This window comes from Mustelus asterias, chromosome 8, assembly GCF_964213995.1.
Source record: "Mustelus asterias chromosome 8, sMusAst1.hap1.1, whole genome shotgun sequence".
Taxonomy (NCBI): Eukaryota; Metazoa; Chordata; class Chondrichthyes; order Carcharhiniformes; family Triakidae; genus Mustelus; species Mustelus asterias.
Window position 1 is genome coordinate 2,571,725 of NC_135808.1, and position 20,835 is coordinate 2,592,559.

A 20,835-nucleotide genomic window follows, 5' to 3' on the forward strand; every position below is an offset into this window, starting at 1 on the left:
GTTTCTTCCCACAGTCCGAAAGACGTGCTGGTTGGGTGCATTGGCTGTGCTAAATTCTCCCACAGTGTAGCCGAATAGGCGCCGGAGTGTGGCGACTAAGGGATTTTCACAGTAACTTCATTGCGGTGTTAATGTAAGCCTACTTGTGACGCCAATAAATAAATTAAATATTCATCTTTGAAAAGGTGGGGCTAAGCTTCCATCTTGAACTGTTGCAGTTGGGAAGAGGGTTACACAAAGGAACAGCGATGTTGTCCCAACTTATGATGTGAGGGGCTTGAAGGGAACTTGCATGTTCCCCGGTATCTACTGCTCTTGTTCTTCAGGTCAGGGGTTTGGATGGTTGTTGAGGGACCCTTGACATGTCAGGTTGAGTGTTGTTGGAGCTGCACCCATCCAGGCAAGTGGGGAGTATTCCATCACACTCCTGACTTGTGCCTTGTAGATGGTGGACAGGCTCTGGGGAGTCAGGAGGTGAGTTACTCACTGCAGGATTCCTAGCCTCTGACCTGCTCTCGTTGCCACAGTATCTACATGGCGAGTCCAGTTCAGTTTCTGGTCAAGTGTAACTCCCAGGATGTTGAAGATGTGGCATTTAGGGATGCGGATGTTGTTGATTGTCCAAGGCAGGTGGTCGGATTTTCTTGTTGGTGATGGTCATTGCCTGGCATTTGTGTGGCGTGAATGTTACTTGCCACTTGTCAGCTCAGCCTGGATATTGTCCAGATCTTGTTGCATTTGAACATGAACTGCTTCAGAGGAGTTGCGAATGGTGCTGAACATTGTACAATCATCGGCGAACATCCCCACTTCTGACCTTATGATGGAGGGAAGGTCATTGATGAAGAAGCTGAAGATTGTTGGGCCTAGGACACTAGTAACCGGCACATCTTTGGACATTAAGGGACAATTTAGCATGGCCAATCCAACTAACCTACACATCTTTGGACACTGAGGGGAAATTTAGCATGGCCAATCCACCTAACCAGCACATCTTTGGACACTAAGGGGCAATTTAGCACGGCCAATCCATCTAATCGGCACGTCTTTGGACACTAAGGGGCAATTTGGCATGGCCAGTCCACCTAACCTGCACATCTTTGGACACTAAGGGGCAATTTAGCATGGCCAGTCCACCTAACCCGCACATCTTTGGACACGAAGGGACAATTAGCATGGCAAATCCCGCTAACCTGCAAATCTTTGGACACTCAGGGGCAATTTAGCATGGCCAATTCACCTAATCTACACATCTTGAGACACTAGGGGGCAATTTAGCATGGCCAATTCCCCTAACTTGCACATCTTGGGACACTAAAGGGAAATTTAGCATTGCCAATTCACCTAATGTACACATCTTGAGACACTAAGGGGCAGTTTAGTATGGCCAATCCACCTAACCTGCACATCTTTCAACACTAAAGGGCAATTTAGCACGGCCAATCCACCTCACCTGCACATCTTTCAACACTAAAGGGCAATTTAGCACGGCCAATCCACCTCACCTGCACATCTTTCAACACTAAAGGGCAATTTAGCATGGCCAACCCACCTAACTGGCACATCTTTGGACACTGAGGGGCAATTTGACATGGCCAGTCCACCTAACCTGCACATCTTTGGAAACTAAAGGGCAATTTAGAATGGGCAATCCACCTAACCGACACATCTTTGGACACTAAGGGGCAATTAGCATGGCCAATCCCCCTAACCCGCACATCTTGGGACACTAAGGGGCAATTTAGCATGGCCAATCCCCCTAACCCGCACATCTTGGGACACTAAGGGGTAATTTAGCATGGCCAATCCCCCTAACCCGCACATCTTGGGACACTAAGGGGTAATTTAGCATGGCCAATCCCCCTAACCCGCACATCTTGGGACACGAAGGGGCAATTTAGCATGGCCAATCCCCCTAACCCGCACATCTTGGGACACTAAGGGGCAATTTAGCATGGTCAATCCACCTAACCAGCACGTCTTTCGGACCGTGGGAGGAAACCCACGCAGACATGGGGAAAATGTGCAAACTCCACACAGACAGTGACCCAAACCGGGAATCGAATCTGGGTCCCTGACGCTGTGAGGTAGCAGTGCTAACCACTGTGCCACCATACCTCCATTCAAGGGGCAATTACGGAATGGGCAACAAACGCTGGCCCAGCCAGGGGCGTCCACGTCCCGTGAATGAATTATAAAATAACTATCGCGAGTAGGGTCCCAGCGTAATCTGTTTCCGGCGTAAGGATGCTGGCTGCAGGCCAGACCACTCAGGAATGGAAATACCGGACATTAACCTTGCCCACTCAGTGAGTATTGTACAAAGTGACTGCTTTGCAATCTGCTGACTGCTGATCTGCACTGATTTGTACGAAATGTGATTGTAGGTGGGGTGTAAGCATGTGGCATGTCTCACGCCATTCAACCTGTGGCACAGTGGTTAGCACTGCTGCCTCACAGCGCCAGGGAAACGGGTTGGATTCCCGGCTTGGGTCACTGTCTGTGTGGATTTTGCACGTTCTCCTCAGGTCTGTGTGAGTTTCCTCCGGGTGCTCCGGTTCCTCCCACAGTGCGAAAGACGTGCTGGTTAGGGTGCATTGGCCATGTTAAATTCTCTCTCAGTACCTGAACAGGCGCCGGAGTGTGGTGACTGGGGGAATTTCACAGTAACTTCATTGCAGTGTTAATGTAAGCCTACTTGTGACACTAATAAATAAACTTGACCAGGATGTTGCCTGGTATGGAGGGCATTAGCTATGAGGAGGGGTTGGAGAAACTTGGTTTGTTTTCACTGGAATGACGGGGGTTGAGGGACAACCTGATAGAAGTCTACAAGATTATGAGGGGCATGGACAGAGTGGATAGTCAGAAGCTTTTTCCCAGGGTGGAAGAGTCAATTACTAGGGAGCACAGGTTTAAGGTGCGAGGGGCAAGGTTTAAAGGAGATGTACAAGACAAGTTTTTTACACAGAGGGTGGTGGGTGCCTGGAACTCGCTGCCGGGGGAGGTAGTGGAAGCAGATACGATAGTGACTTCTTAGGGGCATCTTGACAAATACATGAATAGGATGAGAATAGTGGGATATGGTCCCAGGAAGGGTAGCAGGTTTTAGTTAAGTCGAGCAGCAGGGTCGGTGTAGGCTTGGAGGGCCGAAGCGCCTGTTCCTGTGCTGTAATTTTCTTTGTTCTTTGTCCTTTGTTCTTTAAAGCAGTAAGGGGAAGGGCGACACGATAGCACAATGGTTAGCACTGCTGCCTCACAGCTCCAGGGACCTGGGTTCGATTCCCGGCTCAGGTCACTGTCTGCGTGGAGTTTGCACATTCTCCTCGTGTCTGCGTGGGTTTCCTCCGGGTGCTCCGGTTTCCTCCCACATTCCAAAGATGTGCGGGTTAGGTTGATTGGCCATGCTAAAATTGCCTCTTAGTATCCTAAGATGCGTAGGTTAGAGGGATTAGCGGGTAAATATGTAGGGATATGGGGGTAGGGCCTGGGTGGGATTGTGGTCGGTGCAGACTCGATGGGCCGAATGGCTTCTTTCTGTTTCTATGATTTCTATGCTTTGGGCCTCCGAGTCACTACAACAACATGGCTGCAGATTGCGGACTCAATAGCGTGACAGCGAAAGTCTATTGAGCAGGTCTGGCCATTCACTGCACTCATCCACAGGAAAACATAGACATGCGGGCTGAGGTAAACCTTCAGCTGATTCTATAAATAGAAACAGCGAGGTGAGGCAAGATCGCTGACTGGATACACAGCTTTGGCAGAGCTACCGTCTTTGAATAGATAGAACCACAGGAAAAGCACAGAGTAAGGCCATTCAGCCCGTCCTGCCTGCGACGGCTGAACAATGCTAGCCACACATTCTGAATCCAAAACTCTGGGCCCTGGGCACGTTCATCACCTTTCACTTCCCCGGATCGATTCCTTTCCCGACCCACACAACACAGATCGTCCCAGAGCCCACGCCGTTGTCCTCATCCCTCATACCTTCTGCAAATTTCCCAATCGCGCCTCTCGCGTTTAATCCTGACTTCACGGTGGATTCTGATGGTACAATTCTCCCTGTGCACGGTGGAAAGTTCCGCGCGTTATAGAATCATAGAATCCCGTCAGTGCTGAAGGAGGCCATTCGACCCATCAAGCCCGCACTGACTCTCCAACCGAGCGTCTTAACCAGGCCCAACCTCTTGCCATATCCCCATAACTCCAATTATTTACCATGGCCAAACCACCGAACCTGCACATCTTTAGAGTGTCGGAGGAAACTGGGGCACCCGGAGGAAACCCACGCAGACACGGGGAGAACGTGAACAGGACAGTCACTCAAAGCCGGAATCGAACTCGGGTCCCTGGGGCTGTGAGGCAGCAGTGCTAAGCACTGTGCCACCGGGGCGTTATATAGGATATAGGTGGCGATGCGATGGCTTTTTACAAGCAGAGATCAATATGGATTGAGAGATACAGGATTGTCCGTTAGGGATTTTCACTCAGTAACTGACACTGCCAGTCTGTGCCTCTCGATAGCAACACCGCCACTGCTGGAAGCAAATGGTATGGAGTCCATACGCACTCCACTCAGAGTCTCTCACACCCCACTCAGAGTCTCTCACACCCCACTCAGAGTCCCTCACACCCCACTCAGAGTCCCTCACACCCCACTCAGAGTCCCTCACACCCCACTCAGAGTCCCTCACACCCCACTCAGAGTCCCTCACACCCCACTCAGAGTCCCTCACACTCCACTTAGAGTCTCTCACACCCCACTCAGAGTCCCTCACACCCCACTCAGAGTCTCTCACACCCCACTCAGAGTCTCTCACACCCCACTCAGAGTCTCTCACACCCCACTCAGAGTCTCTCACACCCCACTCAGAGTCTCTCACACCCCACTCAGAGTCTCTCACACCCCACTCAGAGTCACTCACACCCCACTCAGAGTCTCTCACACCCCACTCAGAGTCTCTCACACCCCACTCAGAGTCACTCACACCCCACTCAGAGTCTCTCACACGCCACTCAGAGTCTCTCACACCCCACTCAGAGTCTCTCACACCCCACTCAGAGTCTCTCACACCCCACTCAGAGTCTCTCACACCCCACTCAGAGTCTCTCACACCCCACTCAGAGTCACTCACACCCCACTCAGAGTCCCTCACACTCCACTCAGAGTCTCTCACACCCCACTCAGAGTCTCTCACACCCCACTCAGAGTCACTCACACCCCACTCAGAGTCTCTCACACCCCACTCAGAGTCTCTCACACCCCACTCAGAGTCACTCACACCCCACTCAGAGTCTCTCACACTTCACTCAGAGTCTCTCACACCCCACTCAGAGTCCCTCACACTCCACTCGGAGTCTCTCACATCCCACTCAGAGTCCCTCACACCCCACTCAGAGTCCCTCACACCCCACTCAGAGTCCCTCACGCCCCACTCAGAGTCCCTCATGCTCCACTCCAGCTTCCTCACACCCCATTCAGAGTCCCTCACACCCAACTCAGAGTCCCTCACACCCCACTCAGAGTCCCTCACACCCCACTCAGAGTCCCTCACACCCCACTCAGAGTCCCTCACGCCCCACTCAGAGTCCCTCATGCTCCACTCCAGCTTCCTCACACCCCATTCAGAGTCCCTCACACCCAACTCAGAGTCCCTCACACCCCACTCAGAGTCCCTCACACTCCACTCAGAGTCACTCACACTCCACTCAGAGTCCGTCACACCCCACTCAGAATCCCTCACACCCCACTCAGAGTCTCTCACACCCCACTCAGAGTCCCTCACACTCCACTCAGAGTCCTCCACACTCCACTTAGAGTCCCTCACATCCCTCTCAGAGTCCCTCACACCCCACTCAGAGTCCCTCACACTCCACTCGGAGTCTCGCACATCCCACTCAGAGTCCCTCACACTCCACTCAGAGCCCCTCACACCCCACTCAGTGTCTCTCACAACCCACTCAGAGTCCCTCACACCCCACTCAGAGTCCCTCACACCCCACTCAGAGTCCCTCACACCCCACTCTGAGTCCCTCATACTCCACTCCAGCTTCCTCACACCCCATTCAGAGTCCCTCACACCCAACTCAGAGTCCCTCACACCCCACTCAGAGTCCCTCACACTCCACTCAGAGTCACTCACACTCCACTCAGAGTCCCTCACACCCCACTCAGAGTCCCTCACACCCCACTCAGAGTCTCTCACACCCCACTCAGAGTCCCTCACACTCCACTCAGAGTCCTCCACACTCCACTTAGAGTCCCTCACATCCCTCTCAGAGTCCCTCACACCCCACTCAGAGTCCCTCACACTCCACTCGGAGTCTCTCACATCCCACTCAGAGTCTCTCACACCCCACTCAGAGCCCCTCACACACCAGTCTAGCTCCCTCACACCCCACTCAGAGTCCTCCACACTCCACTTAGAGTCCCTCATATCCCACTCAGAGTCCCTCACACCCCACTCAGAGTCCTTCACACTCCACTCAGTGTCCCTCACACTCCACTCAGAGTCCCTCATACCCTACTCCATCTCCCTCACACTCCACTCAGAATTCCGCACACTCCACTCAGAGTCCCTCACACTCCACTCAGAGTCCCTCACACTCCACTCAGAGCCCCTTACACTCCACTCAGAGTCCCTCACACTCCACTCAGAGTCCCTCACACTCCCCACTCAGAGTCTCTCACACTCCTCTCAGAGTCCCTCACACCCCACTCAGAGTCCCTCACACTCCACTCAGAGTCCCTCACACCCCACTCCGAGGCCCTCACACTCCCTTTGCATTCCATCAATCACTGGGGGGTCCCTATCCAGAGATGTCGGGAGCTGGATAGTGGTGTGTGTGGTGTGTGACTTGGATGAGACTGGAAGCGATATTTTTCAGGGGGAATCTCGGATGAAGAGGGAAATTTACGACGCTGGATTTAGATGGGAGGCAGCTCAGGTGAAGTTTACCTGATGGCCTGTTTCTGTGTCCTACACCAGCCTGCAACTTGTCACATTAACAGCGTAGGTAACAATCACCCCAGTTGTCTTCTGTATGAAAATGTACTGCCCTGTAAGAGTTAACAAGATTAACTTCTCGACAAGGAAGTATTAACCAATCCTTGGGATCAGTGATCCAATGGGAATGGCACTGAACTGGAAAACTAGAGTTTGGAAAACTCACTCAGTGCCAAATGTGGTTCTTGTCACAAATAGTTTCCTGGGGGATGCGGGGGATTGCTTCCTTGTCCAATGAAAGATTAGATGTTTGGAACTTATTAAACCATTCTGCGAACACAAGCCGAATGAATCCTTTGTTAATGTTCCACTGTGAAAGATAAACAACTTGGAGAATGTGAGGAAAAGCCAGCTGGAGGGTCAGTGCCATTTGAATGATCAAATCCGATTATCAAATGTGGAAATTCAGCACTGACCAGCTCTTTTGATACCAATCAAGTAAACGAACTCAAATTAACTTAGGGACAAAGTAAAAGGGGCAGCTCCCCAAAAGGAAGGGGGGAACAGCCCGAACCAAAAACAAAGTCGAAAGGAAACTTAAAACGTCAAACCAAAAGGTGATTATCGGGGTCGATAATACACCCCAGCCCCTGCGGCGCCCAGCGGTCGCGGAAGGCGTCAACCGCGCCCGTGGACACCGCATGCTCCCTCTCCAGGGACACCTGGCCGCGAATGTAGCCGCGGTAGAGGGGCAGACAGTCGGGATGGACGGCCCCGTCGATCGCCCGCTGCCTGGGCCTATTGATGGCGCGTCTCGCCAGGCCCAGGAGCAGGTTCACGAGGAGGTCGCCATCCCGACCCGCCCCTCTCCGCACCGGGTGTCCGTAGATCAGGAGCGTGGGACTGAAGTGCAAACAAAACATCAATAAAAGGTGTTTCAGGAAACCAAAAGGGGTGTGCAGCCTAAAACACAGAACGTAGACATGGTCCACGGACTCCACGAGGCCACAGAAAGGGCAGTCTCGGGAGCCCGTGTACCGGAAAAACCTACGGTTGTGCGGCACTGCTGCGTGCAGCACCCTCCACCCCAGGTCCCCAAGATAATTGGGGGAGATCCCTCCATAGAGGGACTTCCACTGGGGACCTCCGCCGCCCGGCGGCAACAAGGCCCGCCAAGGTGTATCCGGGCGACGGGCGAGGACGCGGTAGTAAAAGGTGTGCAGCAGCACCCGTACAGGAAACGCCTCCGCGCGGTGGAAAAGGGCACGGAGGGCATTTCTGCGAGGCGGCACACGCAGTGGGGCACCTGACCCGGGGGGGGAGGTCTAGGCTTCGGGCCAATGTGAAATTCCGTCCGAGCAGGGGAACGCTCGGGCGGGATCCCACCGCACGCCTGCACCGCCTCGAGACCGCGTGCGCACTCGGGGCCGAGCACGACCGTCCTAAGGTCTCGGATGGCTTTGGCCGCGTGCCAGACGGTCACCCCCGCGCGCTCAGCCAGCACGTCGGGGCTCATCCAGCCCGCTCCTCCGCCATCCAGCACGTCCCCGATCCTGGTCACCCCGGCGTCCACGGCCCTCCTCTCCGCCAGCCACCTGAAGTCATAAGGCTGGAGGTGCGGATTCCTGAGCAGCGGCTCTCGCACGAGAGCCGCTACTCCTGATGGGGGAGAGCTGCGTCACGAGGCGACCGTGTTCCAGACCGTGAGGAGGTCCTGGTAAAAGACGGGCAACTCCCGCAGGGAGGTGGGAATACGCCCCAGGTTGATGTGCAGGAGCTGCACGTCGTAATTGAGGCCGTGCAAGTGGCGGAAAAAATACGTCGCCATCGCACGCCATCGTGGAGGAGGCTCAACGTAAAGGTATTGCTGCAGGGTCTGGAGGCGGAAGGTCGCTACCTGCGTGCGGAGGCACACCAGACCTTGTCCGCCCTCCTCAATCGGGAGATGCAGCACCTCGGCAGCGACCCAGTGCAGTCGGTTGTCCCAGAAAAACCGCACGAGGGCTTTCTGCATATCGGTGACAAAGCCAGGGGGAGGGGTCAAAGTGACCAGCCGGTACCACAGCATGGAGGCGACCAGCTGGTTTATGACGAGAACTCACTGACCACAAGTTGCTGGGTGGAGCGAAAGTGAAACCTGGATTTCCTCCGGGTGCTCCAGTTTCCTCCCACACTGCAAAGATGCAACGGCTAGGTGGATTGGCCATGTTAAATTCTACCTTCGTGTCCAAAGATGTGCAGGTTAGGGGGATTGGCCATGTTAAATTCTACCTTAGTGTCCAAAGATGTGTAGGTTAGGTGGATTGACCATGCTAAATTGCCCCTCAGTGTCCAAAGATGTGCGGGTTAGGTGGATTGGCCATGCCAAATTGCCCCTTAGTGTCCAAAGATGTGTAGGTTAGGTGGATTGGCCATGCTAAATTGCCCCTCCGTGTCCAAAGATGTGTAGGTTAGGTGGATTGGCCATGCTAAATTGCCCCTCAGTGTCCAAAGATGTGTAGGTTAGGTGGATTGGCCATGCTAAATTGCCCCTTAGTGTCCAAAGATGTGTAGGTTAGGTGGATTGGCCATGCTAAATTGCCCCTCAGTGTCCAAAGATGTGCGGGTTAGGTGGATGGGCCATGCTAAATTGCCCCTTAGTGTCCAAAGATGTGCGGGTTAGGTGGATTGGCCATGCTAAATTGCCCCTCAGTGTCCAAAGATGTGCGGGTTAGGTGGATTGGCCATGCTAAATTGCCCCTTAGTGTCCAAAGATGTGCGGGTTAGGTGGATTGGCCATGCTAAATTGCCCCTTAGTGTCCAAAGATGTGCAGGTTATGTGGATTGGCTGTGCTAAATTGCCCCTTAGTGTCCAAAGATAAAGTTAAAGTTAATTTATTAGTCACAAGTAGTTACTGTGAAAATCCCCTAGTCGCCATACTATGGCACCTGTCCAGATACACTAAGGGAGAATTTAGCATCGATCTTTGGACACTAAGGGGCAGTTTACCATGGCCAATCCACATAACCTGCACATCTTTGGACACTAAGGGACAATTTAGCATGGCCAACCCACCTAACCTGCACATCTTTGGACTGTGGGAGGAAACCGGAGCACCCGGAGGAAACCCACGCAGACACGGGGAGAACATGCAAACTCCACACATTCAGTGACCCAAGCCGGGAATCTAACCCAGGTCCCTAGTTCTGTGAGGCAGCAGTGCTAACCGTGCCACCGATGGATGGATTAGCCATAGGAAAATATGTAGGGTTGCGGGGATAGGGCGGAGGGAGGGGGCTTGGGTAAGATGGTCTGTCAGAGAGTCGGTGCAGATGCGATGGGTCAAATGGCCTCCTTCTGCACTGTCGGGATTCTATGATTCTAGACCGGTCCATATTGGCTCTCACGCCTTGACTGAGAGTAGGCTAGGGGTTGCGGGGCATGGTGGGGGGGAGGTGCTTTGCTGTATCGTGCCTCCGTTGGTGCTATGTAGAGAGGGAGGCTTGCTTCAACAATCTTCCTGATGTGGCTGATGTCTGCAGTTCTGCAGCAGTCAACATGACTGACCCTTTACTACCAGAATCTGTCTCCCAGTGAACTCTGGGGCAAGTGTTCTTCGATCCCGGGCAGGGCTGTGTGCTTAAAAACCAAAATAATATTGCAAGATGTGAGCGAGAATCAAAACCCACATCTCCAGGAATGACTGTTCAAGAGCTGACACGTATGCATGTAAACTACTGGCGCGACGCCTGAATGGGAGAGAATTCACCCAGTGGAAGTTTATGAGGGGCCTGGATAGGGTAGACTAGAAAGACTTGTTTTGATTTGATTTGATTCATTAGTCACCTGTATTAGCATACAGTGAAAATTATTGTTTCTTGCGTGCTATACAGACAAAGCATACTGTTCATAGAGTACATAGAGTACAAGGAGGGTGGCACAGTGGTTAGCACTGCTGCCTCACAGCACCAGGGACCTGAGTTTTATTCCCGGCTTGGGTCACTGTCTGTGCGGAATCTGCACGTTCTCCCCGTGTCTGCGTGGGTTTCTTGCACGCCATACAGACAAAACATACCATTCATAGAGTACATAGGGGAGAAGGAAAGGAAAGCAGAATGTAGTGTTACAGTCACAGTTACAGCATAGAGAAAGATCAACTTAATGCGAGATAGGTCCATTCAAAAGTCTGACGGCAGCAGGGAAGAAGCTGTTTTTGAATCGGTTGGTATGTGATCTCAGATTTTTGTATCTTGTTCCTGACGGGAGAAGGCGGAAGAGAGAATGTCCGGGGTGCGTGGGGTCCTTAATTATGCTGGCTGCTTTTCTGAGGCAGCGGGTTATGTAGACAGAGTCAATGGATGGGAGGCTGGTTTGCGTGATGGATTGGGCTACATTCACATCCCTTTGTAGTTTCTTGCAGTTTTGGGCAGAGCAGGAGCCATACCAAGCTGTGATACAATCAGAAAGAATGCTTTCTATGGTGCATCTGTAAAAGTTGGTGAGAGTCGTAGCTGACATGCCAAATTTCCTTAGTCTTCTGAGAAAGTAGAGGCATTGGTGGGCTTTCTTAACTATAGTGTCCGTATGGGGGGGACCAGGAAAGGTTGTTGATGATCTGGACACCTAAAAACTTGAAGCTCTCGACCATTCCCACTTCGTCCCTGTTGTAGACAGGGGCATGCCCTTCACTACACTTCCTGAAGTCGATGACTATCTCCTTCGTTTTGTTGACATTGAGGGAGAGATTATTGTTGCCGCACCAGTTCACCAGATTCTCTATCTCATTCCTGTACGCTGTCTCGTCATTGTTTGAAATGTTTCCCCTTGTGGAGGAATGTAGATCCAGGGGGGCACAGATTAAAAATCAAACATCTCCTATTTAAGACAGAGATGAGGGTGAGTGTTTTCCCTCGGAAGATGGTTAATACTTGGAATTCACTCCCCCCCGGACAGCGGTGAAGGTTGACTCATCAAAGATACAGTCAATTCCCCCCCCTTCCTCCAAATTCGCACAAAGCACTGACGACCAACTCATGCGTGTTCAGAGTTGGCACATGCACAATGCGTACTCGAGGATGAGTCGGACTCACTGGTGGTCTAGGAGGAAGCCGGGGATAGGAAGGAACATGGAATTGAGGCCAGATCAAATCAGATCTGTAGGAATGGAAAAGCCAGTGTGAGAAGCCAAGTGGCCTACTCCCACTCCTGGTTCCTGTGTTCCAGCCCAATCTCAGTAACCTCCTCCAGCCCTATCATTCTCGGAGGTATCTGCACTCTCCGAATTCTGCCCTCTCATCTATTCCCCCGATTCAAATCTTCAGCTGCCAGGCTCTGGAATTCCGTCCCTAAAGCCCTCCGCCCTGCTACCTCTCACCCCGCCTTTGAGCTTGTTGAATTTGATGATCAGCCATGATCATAATGAATGGCAGCGGATCAGGTTCGAAGGGCTGAATGGCCTCCTCCTGATTCTAGTTTCTAAGTAAACACTACCTCTTTTGAACAAGGTTTTGTTCGCCAGTCCCAATACCCCGCCGTGCCTGACAATGCACCTGCAAAGCAGATGGGATGTTTTCTGAGACGGGTAAAGGCGCAATGTAGATGCAGATATTTTTGATGTTAGTAAACAGAGCGGCCTCGGTGCAGACTGAGTTATGAGGTGACGACAAATAGAAACATAGAAACTAGAAGCAGGAGGAGGCCATTTGACCCTTCGAGCCTGCTCTGCCGTTCATTTTGATCATGGCTGATCATCAAATTCAATATCCTGATCCCCTCCCACTTCCCCCCATATCCCTCGATCCCGTTAGCCCCCAGAGCGATATCTAATTTCTTCTTGAAATGTTTTGGCCTCAACTACTTTCTGTGGGAGTGAATTCCACACATTCACCACTCTCTGGGTGAAGAAATTTCTCCTCACCTCAGTCCTAAAAGGTTTACCCCTTAACCTCAAACTATGACCCCTAGTTCTGGACTCCCCACCATTGGGAACATTCTTTCTGAATCTACCCTGTCTAACCCTGTTAGAATTTTATAAGTTTCGATGTGATTTCCCCTCTCGCTCTTCTGAACTTCAGTGAATATAATCCGAACCGACTTAATCTCTCCTCATATGAGAGACCTGCCATCCCAGGAATCAGCCTGGTAAACCTTCACTGCACTCCCTCTATAGCAAGGACATCCTTCCTCAGATAAGGACACCAACACTGCCCACAATACTCCAGCTGTGGCTTGTACAATTGCAGCACTATTCCAATTGGGATGGCATGACAACTTCTGAAGAGCTTTCGATGAAAAATTTCGATCGGTTGCGTTTACAAGTCAAATAAATTGTCCGAATATTGTCTTTGAACAAGATGACTGAGTTGTTTGCCATAGGAAGTAGTTATCCTGGTTGTCCATCTTGCCACATGCATGGGCTGTTGCTTAATTACATCCTTGGAGTCCAGATTCGTATGTGAGTAGACTCTTTTGGTTTGATTTGATTTGAGTTATTCTTGTCACATGTATTGGGATACAGTATACACGCAAAACAGACAAAGGCTACTGTTCATCGAGAAGGAAAGAATCATAGGATTCCTACAGTGCAGAAGGAGGCCATTTGGCCCATCGAGTCAGCACTGACCACAATCCCATCCAGGCCCTATCCCCGGAACCCCACATATTTACCCTGCTAATCCTGACACGAAGGGGCAATTTAGCATGGCCAATCCACCTAACCTACATATCTTTGGACACTAAGGGATAATTTAGCATGGCCAATCCATGCTAACCTACACATCTTTGGACACTAAGGGATCATTAAGCATGGCCAGTCCACCGAACCCATATATCTTTGGAGTGCGGAGGAAACCGGAGCACCCGGAGGAAACCCACGCAGACACGGGGAGAATGTGCAGACCCCTCACAGACAGTGACCCGAGGCCGGAATTGAACCCGGATTCCTGGCGCTGTGAGGCAGCAGTGCTAAACACTGTGCCACCGTGCCACCGTGCCACCCATTTACCCTGCGAGTTCCCCCTGACACAAAGGGGCAATTTAGCACGACCAATCCACCTAACCCACACATCTTTGGAGTGTGGGTGGAAACCAGAGCACCCGGAGGAAACGCACACTGGCACTGGGAGAATGTATGGATTCCGCACAGAAAGGAGAGAATGCAGAATATAGTGTCACAGGACCTTGGTGAGACCACATTTGGAATATTGCGTGCAGTTCTGGTCACCTCACTATAAGAAGGATGTGGAAGCGCTGGAAAGAGTGCAGAGGAGATTTACCAGGATGCTGCCTGGTTTGGAGGGTAGGTCTTATGAGGAAAGGTTGAGGGAGCTAGGGCTGTTCTCTCTGGAGCGGAGGAGGCTGAGGGGAGACTTAATAGAGGTTTATAAAATGATGAAGGGGATAAATAGAGTGAACGTTCAAAGACTATTTCCTCGGGTGGATGGAGCTATTACAAGGGGGCATAACTATAGGGTTTGTGGTGGGAGATACAGGAAGGATATCAGAGGTAGATTCTTTACGCAGAGAGTGGTTGGGGTGTGGAATGGACTGCCTGCAGTGATAGTGGAGTCAGACACTTTAGGAACATTTAAGCGGTTATTGGATAGGCACATGGAGCACACCAGGATGATAGGGAGCGGGATAGCTTGATCTTGGTTTCAGATAAAGCTCGGCACAACATCGTGGGCCGAAGGGCCTGTTCTGTGCTGTACTGTTCTATGTTCTATGTTCTAGTCATAGCTAGGGTGTAGAGAAAGATCAAATTAGTGAGAAGTAGGTCCATTCAAAATCTGACAGCAGCAGGGGAGAAGCCGTTCTTGAATCAGTTGGCACATGACCTCAGACTTTTACATATTTTTCCGGACAGAAAGAGGTGGAAGAGAGAATGTCCGGCGTGCGTGGGGTCCTTGATTATGAGTTTATAAGAGTTAGCATTCAAAGGCAAGGAACAAGAGTAAAAGATAGAATTAGGGGGTAATCTTGGAGACAGCTCACAAAAAGCCGCCACACTCCGGCGCCATCTTGTATCTCATTGAGCCGGGTACAGCTAACCCGGACATTGATGCACTCAATTTCACACAAACAAATTGGGAAAAAGTCACCAACAAGTTCAATGCAGAAAAGCCAAGATGGTAGGAGGGAGGAAGAAGAAGGAAATGTCTGGGATGTGTATCACTCCAGATGGGAAGTCCCATGGAATGAGTTAAGAATGACCTCATTCTATATCGAATGGAAAGAGGTACTTTTCCAGTCAGCTGAAACCTCAGAGAAGAAGAATTCTCAAAGCCATTTTGCTTATTGGCGGTGCTTGCACAGGATATTATCTCATCTAAATACCCTTTCAGAACTGTCTTGCATCATGTCTTGCATTTATTTCACCAACAGAAAGAGAGGGCGGGTAGGCACTTCATGCAAATCACAGAATAGAATCATAGAATCCCTACAATGCAGAAAGGCCACTCGGCCCATCAAGTCTGAACCAACTCTCCGACACACCCTATCCCCTTAACCCTGTGCATTTAGCATGGCCAATCCACCTAACCCTCACATCTTTGGACACTAAGGGGCAATTTAGCATGGCCAATCCACTCAATCTGCACATCTTTGGACACTAAGGGGCAATTTAGCATGGCCAATCCACTCGATCTGCACATCTTTGGACACTAAGGGGCAATTTAGCATGGCCAATCCACCTAACCTTCACATCTTTGGACATTAAGGGGCAATTTAGCATGGCCAATCCACTCGATCTGCACATCTTTGGACGCTTAGGGGCAATTTAGCATGGCCAATCCACTTAACCTGCACATCTTTGGACACTAAGGGCAATTTAGCATGGCCAATCCACCTAACCTGCACATCTTTGGACATTAAGGGGCAATTTAGCATGGCCAATCCACTCGATCTGCACATCTTTGGACGCTTAGGGGCAATTTAGCATGGCCAATCCACTTAACCTGCACATCTTTGGACACTAAGGGCAATTTAGCATGGCCAATCCACTTAATCTGCACATCTTTGGACACTAAGGGGCAATTTAGCATGGCCAATCCACTTAACCTGCACATCTTTGGACACTAAGGGGCAATACAGCATGGCCAATCCACTTAACCTGCACATCTTTGGATACTAAGGGGCAATTTAGCATGGCCAATCCACCTAACCCGCACATCGTTGGACGCTTAGGGGCAATTCAGCATGGCCAATCAACCAATCAATCCATCACACAAACCAGCCTCTCATCAATTGACTCTGTCTACACTTCCCGCTGCCTCGGCAAAGCAGCCGGCATAATTAAGGACCCCATGCACCCCGGACATTCTCTCTTCCACCTTCTTCCATCGGGAAAAAGATACAAAAGTCTGAGGTCACGTATCAACCTACTCAAGAACAGCTTCTTCCCTGCTGTCATCAGACTTTTGAATGGACCTACCTCACATTAAGTTGATCTTTCTCTACACCCTAGCTATGACTGTAACACTACATTCTGCACTCTTTCGTTGCCTTCTCTATTAATGGTATGTTTTGTCTGTACAGCGCGCAAGAAACAATACTTTTCACTGTATATTAATACATGTGACAATAATAAATCAAATCAAATCAAATCAAATCTAACCTGCACATCCAAAGATGTATGGATTCACAGGTTTAGCACATTAAGAAGTCTCACAACACCAGGTTAAAGTCCAATAGGTTTATTTGGTAGCACAAGCCACAAGCTTTCAGAGCACTGCTCCTTCATCAGGTGAGTGGGAGTCGTGTTCACAAACAGGGCATATAAAGACCCAAATCAATTTACAAGATAATGGTTGGAATGTGAGTCTTTACAGGTAATCAAGTCTTAAAGATACAGACAATGTGAGTGGAGAGAGGGTTAAGCACAGATTAAAGAGATGTGTATTGTCTCCAGCCAGGACAGTTAGTGAGATTTTGCAATCGTGGGGGTTACAGATAATATGACATGAACCCAAGATCCCGGTTGAGGCCGTCTTCATGTGTGCGGAACTTGGCTATCAGTTTCTGCTCAGCGACTCTGCGCTGTTGTGTGTCATGAAGGCCGCCTTGGAGAACGCTTACCCGAAGATCAGAGGCTGAATGCCCGTGACTGCTGAAGTGTTCCCCAACAGCAAGAGAACACTCCTGTCTGGTATTGTCAAGCGGTGTTCATTCATCCGTTGTCGTAGCGTCTGCATGGTCTCCCCAATGTACCGTGCCTCGGGACATCCTTTCCTGCAGCGTATCAGGTAGACAACATTGACCGAGTTGCAAGAGTATGTACCATGTACCAGGTGTTCTCACATGAGATGATGGCATCCGTGTCGATGATCTGGCATGTCTTGCAGAGGTTGCTGAGGCAGGGTTGTGTGGTGTCGTGGTCACTGTTCTCCTGAAGGCTGGGTAGTTTGCTGTGGACAGTGGTCTGTTTGAGGTTGTGCGGTTGTTTGAAGACAAACACTTCACGGGTTTAGCCATGGTAAATGTGTGAGGTTGTGTGGATAGAGTGGGGGCGAGAGGGCCTGGATAACATACTGTGTCAGAGAGTCGGTGCAGACTCAATGGGCTGAATGACCTCCTTCTGCACTGTAGGGATTCTATAGTTGTATGATTCTAAGAGTGGGAGCATTTTCTCTCTCTCTCTCTCTCTCTCAAGTCCTGGGCAAAAAAGTTACAGCCGATGGTAATGACAGGAGACAATAAAAACTGATGAAATGGATAATGTTGGGGATGTAATAATTCTGGCCACATTACAAGAATGAGTTCACTACGACAGGCAAAGTGTTTCGCAGAATGCTCGTCTCCAGGCTGTAAAAGGCATTGTGTGTTTACAGAAATGCAAAGCCTGGCTCTCTCAGGCCGTGGGGGAGGGGGAAGTAGGAAGGAAAGATTGTTTCTGGCACTGGGTCATGTCTGGCTGTGTGCCCACCAGGTCAAACTCTCTCCTGCTTCAGAATGGGAAACTCCTCGCGCTCTCTCTCTCCAACCAAAAGTGAAAGCAAGGAGCTGACTCTTTCTAAGAGGCAGATTCGAGATTACACAAACACACACACACAAAAACAAATGGATTGAAAAGTAAAATTCCCAATGAGGATTCAAAACTGAAAGGTGACAATGGGAAGAATGTCGGAAACACCAGGCGAGGCTGGTGCCATGGGCAGTTGGCACAATGGGGGAACCACCTCCACAGTGTCAACAGCCTGTGCTGATACAGGGCTGGCAAGATAATTGTCCAAAAGTCTCAAACTGGTTCCGCAGCCAGGATAACCAAATAACAGTTGGCAAGGGGCCCACTGAAGGAGATATGAGGACTGGGGGGGCACAGGCTTCTGTAATAAGGTGTATTTGCAATAAAGGAGAATGGATGAGTACATGGGACTTAATAGGATTGAGGGTTATAGGTAAGCCTATATATAGGCCTAGGTAGGTAGGGACATGACCGGCACAACTTGTGGGCCAAAAGGCCTGTTTGTGCTGTATTTTTTCTATGTTCTATGTTTTGGGGCAGTGGGAGGGGAGGGGGGGGGGAGGGAGCGGGGGGGGGTGGGGGGGTGGTGGGTGTGGATGTGGGACGCAGAGAACTGGGGAAGGGATGATTCACCGACCTCACCGCGCCGTTGGTGATCACCCCCAATCCTGGAGAATAGCCAGAAAATCCATCTCGCACCCGGCACCAAAGAGTTTGCAATTCTCCCATCCCCTTCCTGACGTCCGGAGCCCGGAAAGCGGGTGAGGTCGACCAGCATGTTTAAAACAGCATTCGGATATGCATCCCCCCGTTCGAATCCCGGCTCACGGAAGTCTCCGGATTACAGATGGCAATCTCTACTGGTCGTGGACGCATGGTGCGATGGCCGAGTCAAGTACTGGCCGGAATTCTACAGGCCGTTCACGCCGGTGGGATTCTCCAGTCCCGCCGGCAGCGCAACCCCGCCCGCGGGTCTCCCGCTGGGCAGGGGTGGTGTCATTGGGAATTTCCATTGACAGCGGCAGGACTGGAAAATCCCGCCTCGAGCAAACAACGTGCCACCTCCCACCTGGGAGGCCAGAGAATTCAGCCCAAGGTTTCTTGCGCGCTGTACAGACAAAGCATACCATTCATAGAGTACATAGGGGAGAAGGAGAGGGGAGGGTGCTGAATGTAGTGTCACAAGTAGGGTGTCGAGAAAGGTAAACTTATTACGAGGTAGGTCCATTCAAAAGTCTGATGGCAGCAGGGAAGAAGCTGTTCGTGAGTCGGTTGGTACGTGACCTCAGACTTTTGTATCATTTTCCTGATGGAAGAAGGTGGAAGAGAGAATGTCCGGGGTACATGGCTGCTTTCCCGAGGCAGTGGGAAGTGTAGACGGAGTCAATGGATGGGAGGTTGGTTTGTGTGATGGATTGGGCTTCATTCACGACCTTTTGTAGTTTCTTGCGGTCTTGGGTAGAGCAGGAGCCATACCAAGCTGTGATACAACCAGAAAGAATGCTTTCCATGGTGCATCTGTAACAGTTGGTGAGAGCTGTAGCGGACATGCCAAATTTCCTTCGTCTCCTGAGAAAGTAGAGGCGTTGATGGGCTTTCTTAACTGTAGCATGAAGGTGAAAGAGGAAGTATGAATCCACAACTTCTCCACTGGAAGACACTGGTTAAAGTTGTCACACAGACACTGAAATGAGAATGGTTGTGACATCCAGTCATTACATTAATCCCAGTGAGATTAAAAGGGGAGAAAATACACAAATGAAGATTCCCTCTCGCAGGTCATACAGGGGTCGGGAAGGCTTTTCTGCTGACCCAAAAGGGCGGAATTGCGTCATGTCGTAAATTTGAAGGCAATTGGTTGTGGCATCAACCTTCCTCAACCAATTGTTTTAACGGTGTTAAATCTTAGTGGGTTTGTCCACAGATCTCTGAAGGCAGAAAGGCAGGTTAATAGGGTGGTGAGAAAGGCAGATGGGACACTCGCCTTTGTCAATCGGGGTATAGATTACAAAAGCAGGGAGGTCATGTTGGAGTTGTATAGAACTTTGGTGAGGCCACAGCTGGAGTGCTGTGTGCAGTTCTGGTCACCACATTATAGGAAGGACTGGATTGCACTGGAGGGGGTGCAGAGGAGATTCACCAGGATGCTGCCTGGAATGGAACATTTAAGTTATGAAGAGAGGTTGGGTAGGCTTGGATTGTTTTCATTGGAGCAGAGAAGACTGAGGGGCGACCTGATCGAGGCGTACAAGATTTTGAGAGACATGGACAGGGTGGATAGGGAGCAGCTGTTCCCCTTAGTTGAACAGTCAGACACAAGTTAAAAGTGAGGGGTGGGAGGTTTAGGGGGGATTTGAGGAAAACCTTTTTTACCCAGAGGGTCTGGAATGCACTGCCTGGGAGGGTGGTGGAGGCGGGATGCCTCACGTCCTTTAAAATTATCTGGATGAGTACTTGGAACGTCATAACATTCAGGGCTATGGGCCAAGTGCTGGCAAGTGGGATGAGGTGGGCAGGTCGGGGCACTTCATGCATCGGGGCAGACTGGGTGGGCTGAAGGGCCTCTTCTCCAATGGCAAGTTTCCTGCGAGTCCTCTCTCCACAAACCGAAAGTAATCTTCCATCTCCCCGTCTCCCGGGTGCTGTAGTCCCCTTCTCAGACTCTGCTGCCTCTGGCTCTTCCTCACAGTAGCCGTTTCCCACCACATAAGGTTCACCTGGCTGGGCACGCGCCTTGTCATTCACTCAGCACATTCAGTCGCCTGAACCACCTCCATGGCTTTTCCTGAAGAGATTTTAGTCTCAGCCAGTCAGTCCTTTTTGTGTATTGTGAGGCTGTTGATCCCGCAGACCCATCGGTCTCTTAACATCTCCTCCCCAAAGCTGGGCCAAAATTTGCAGAGCTCTGCAATCCCTCTCAACCTGGCCACGAACCCAGCCAGAGA

General features: G+C 50.8%; 1 protein-coding gene across 1 annotated transcript in view; it reads right to left on the reverse strand.

Moving 5' to 3' along the window:
- LOC144497624 (tumor necrosis factor-like) overlaps window positions 1–18,766 on the reverse strand; it is a 32,057-nt gene extending 13,291 nt beyond the window's left edge. Inside the window, exon 1 of the mRNA XM_078219064.1 lies at window positions 18,719–18,766. Within this exon, the coding sequence (XP_078075190.1) occupies window positions 18,719–18,766 (48 nt within the window). The remainder of the gene's footprint in view (window positions 1–18,718) is intronic.
- Between the last annotated feature and the right edge of the window lie 2,069 nt (window positions 18,767–20,835).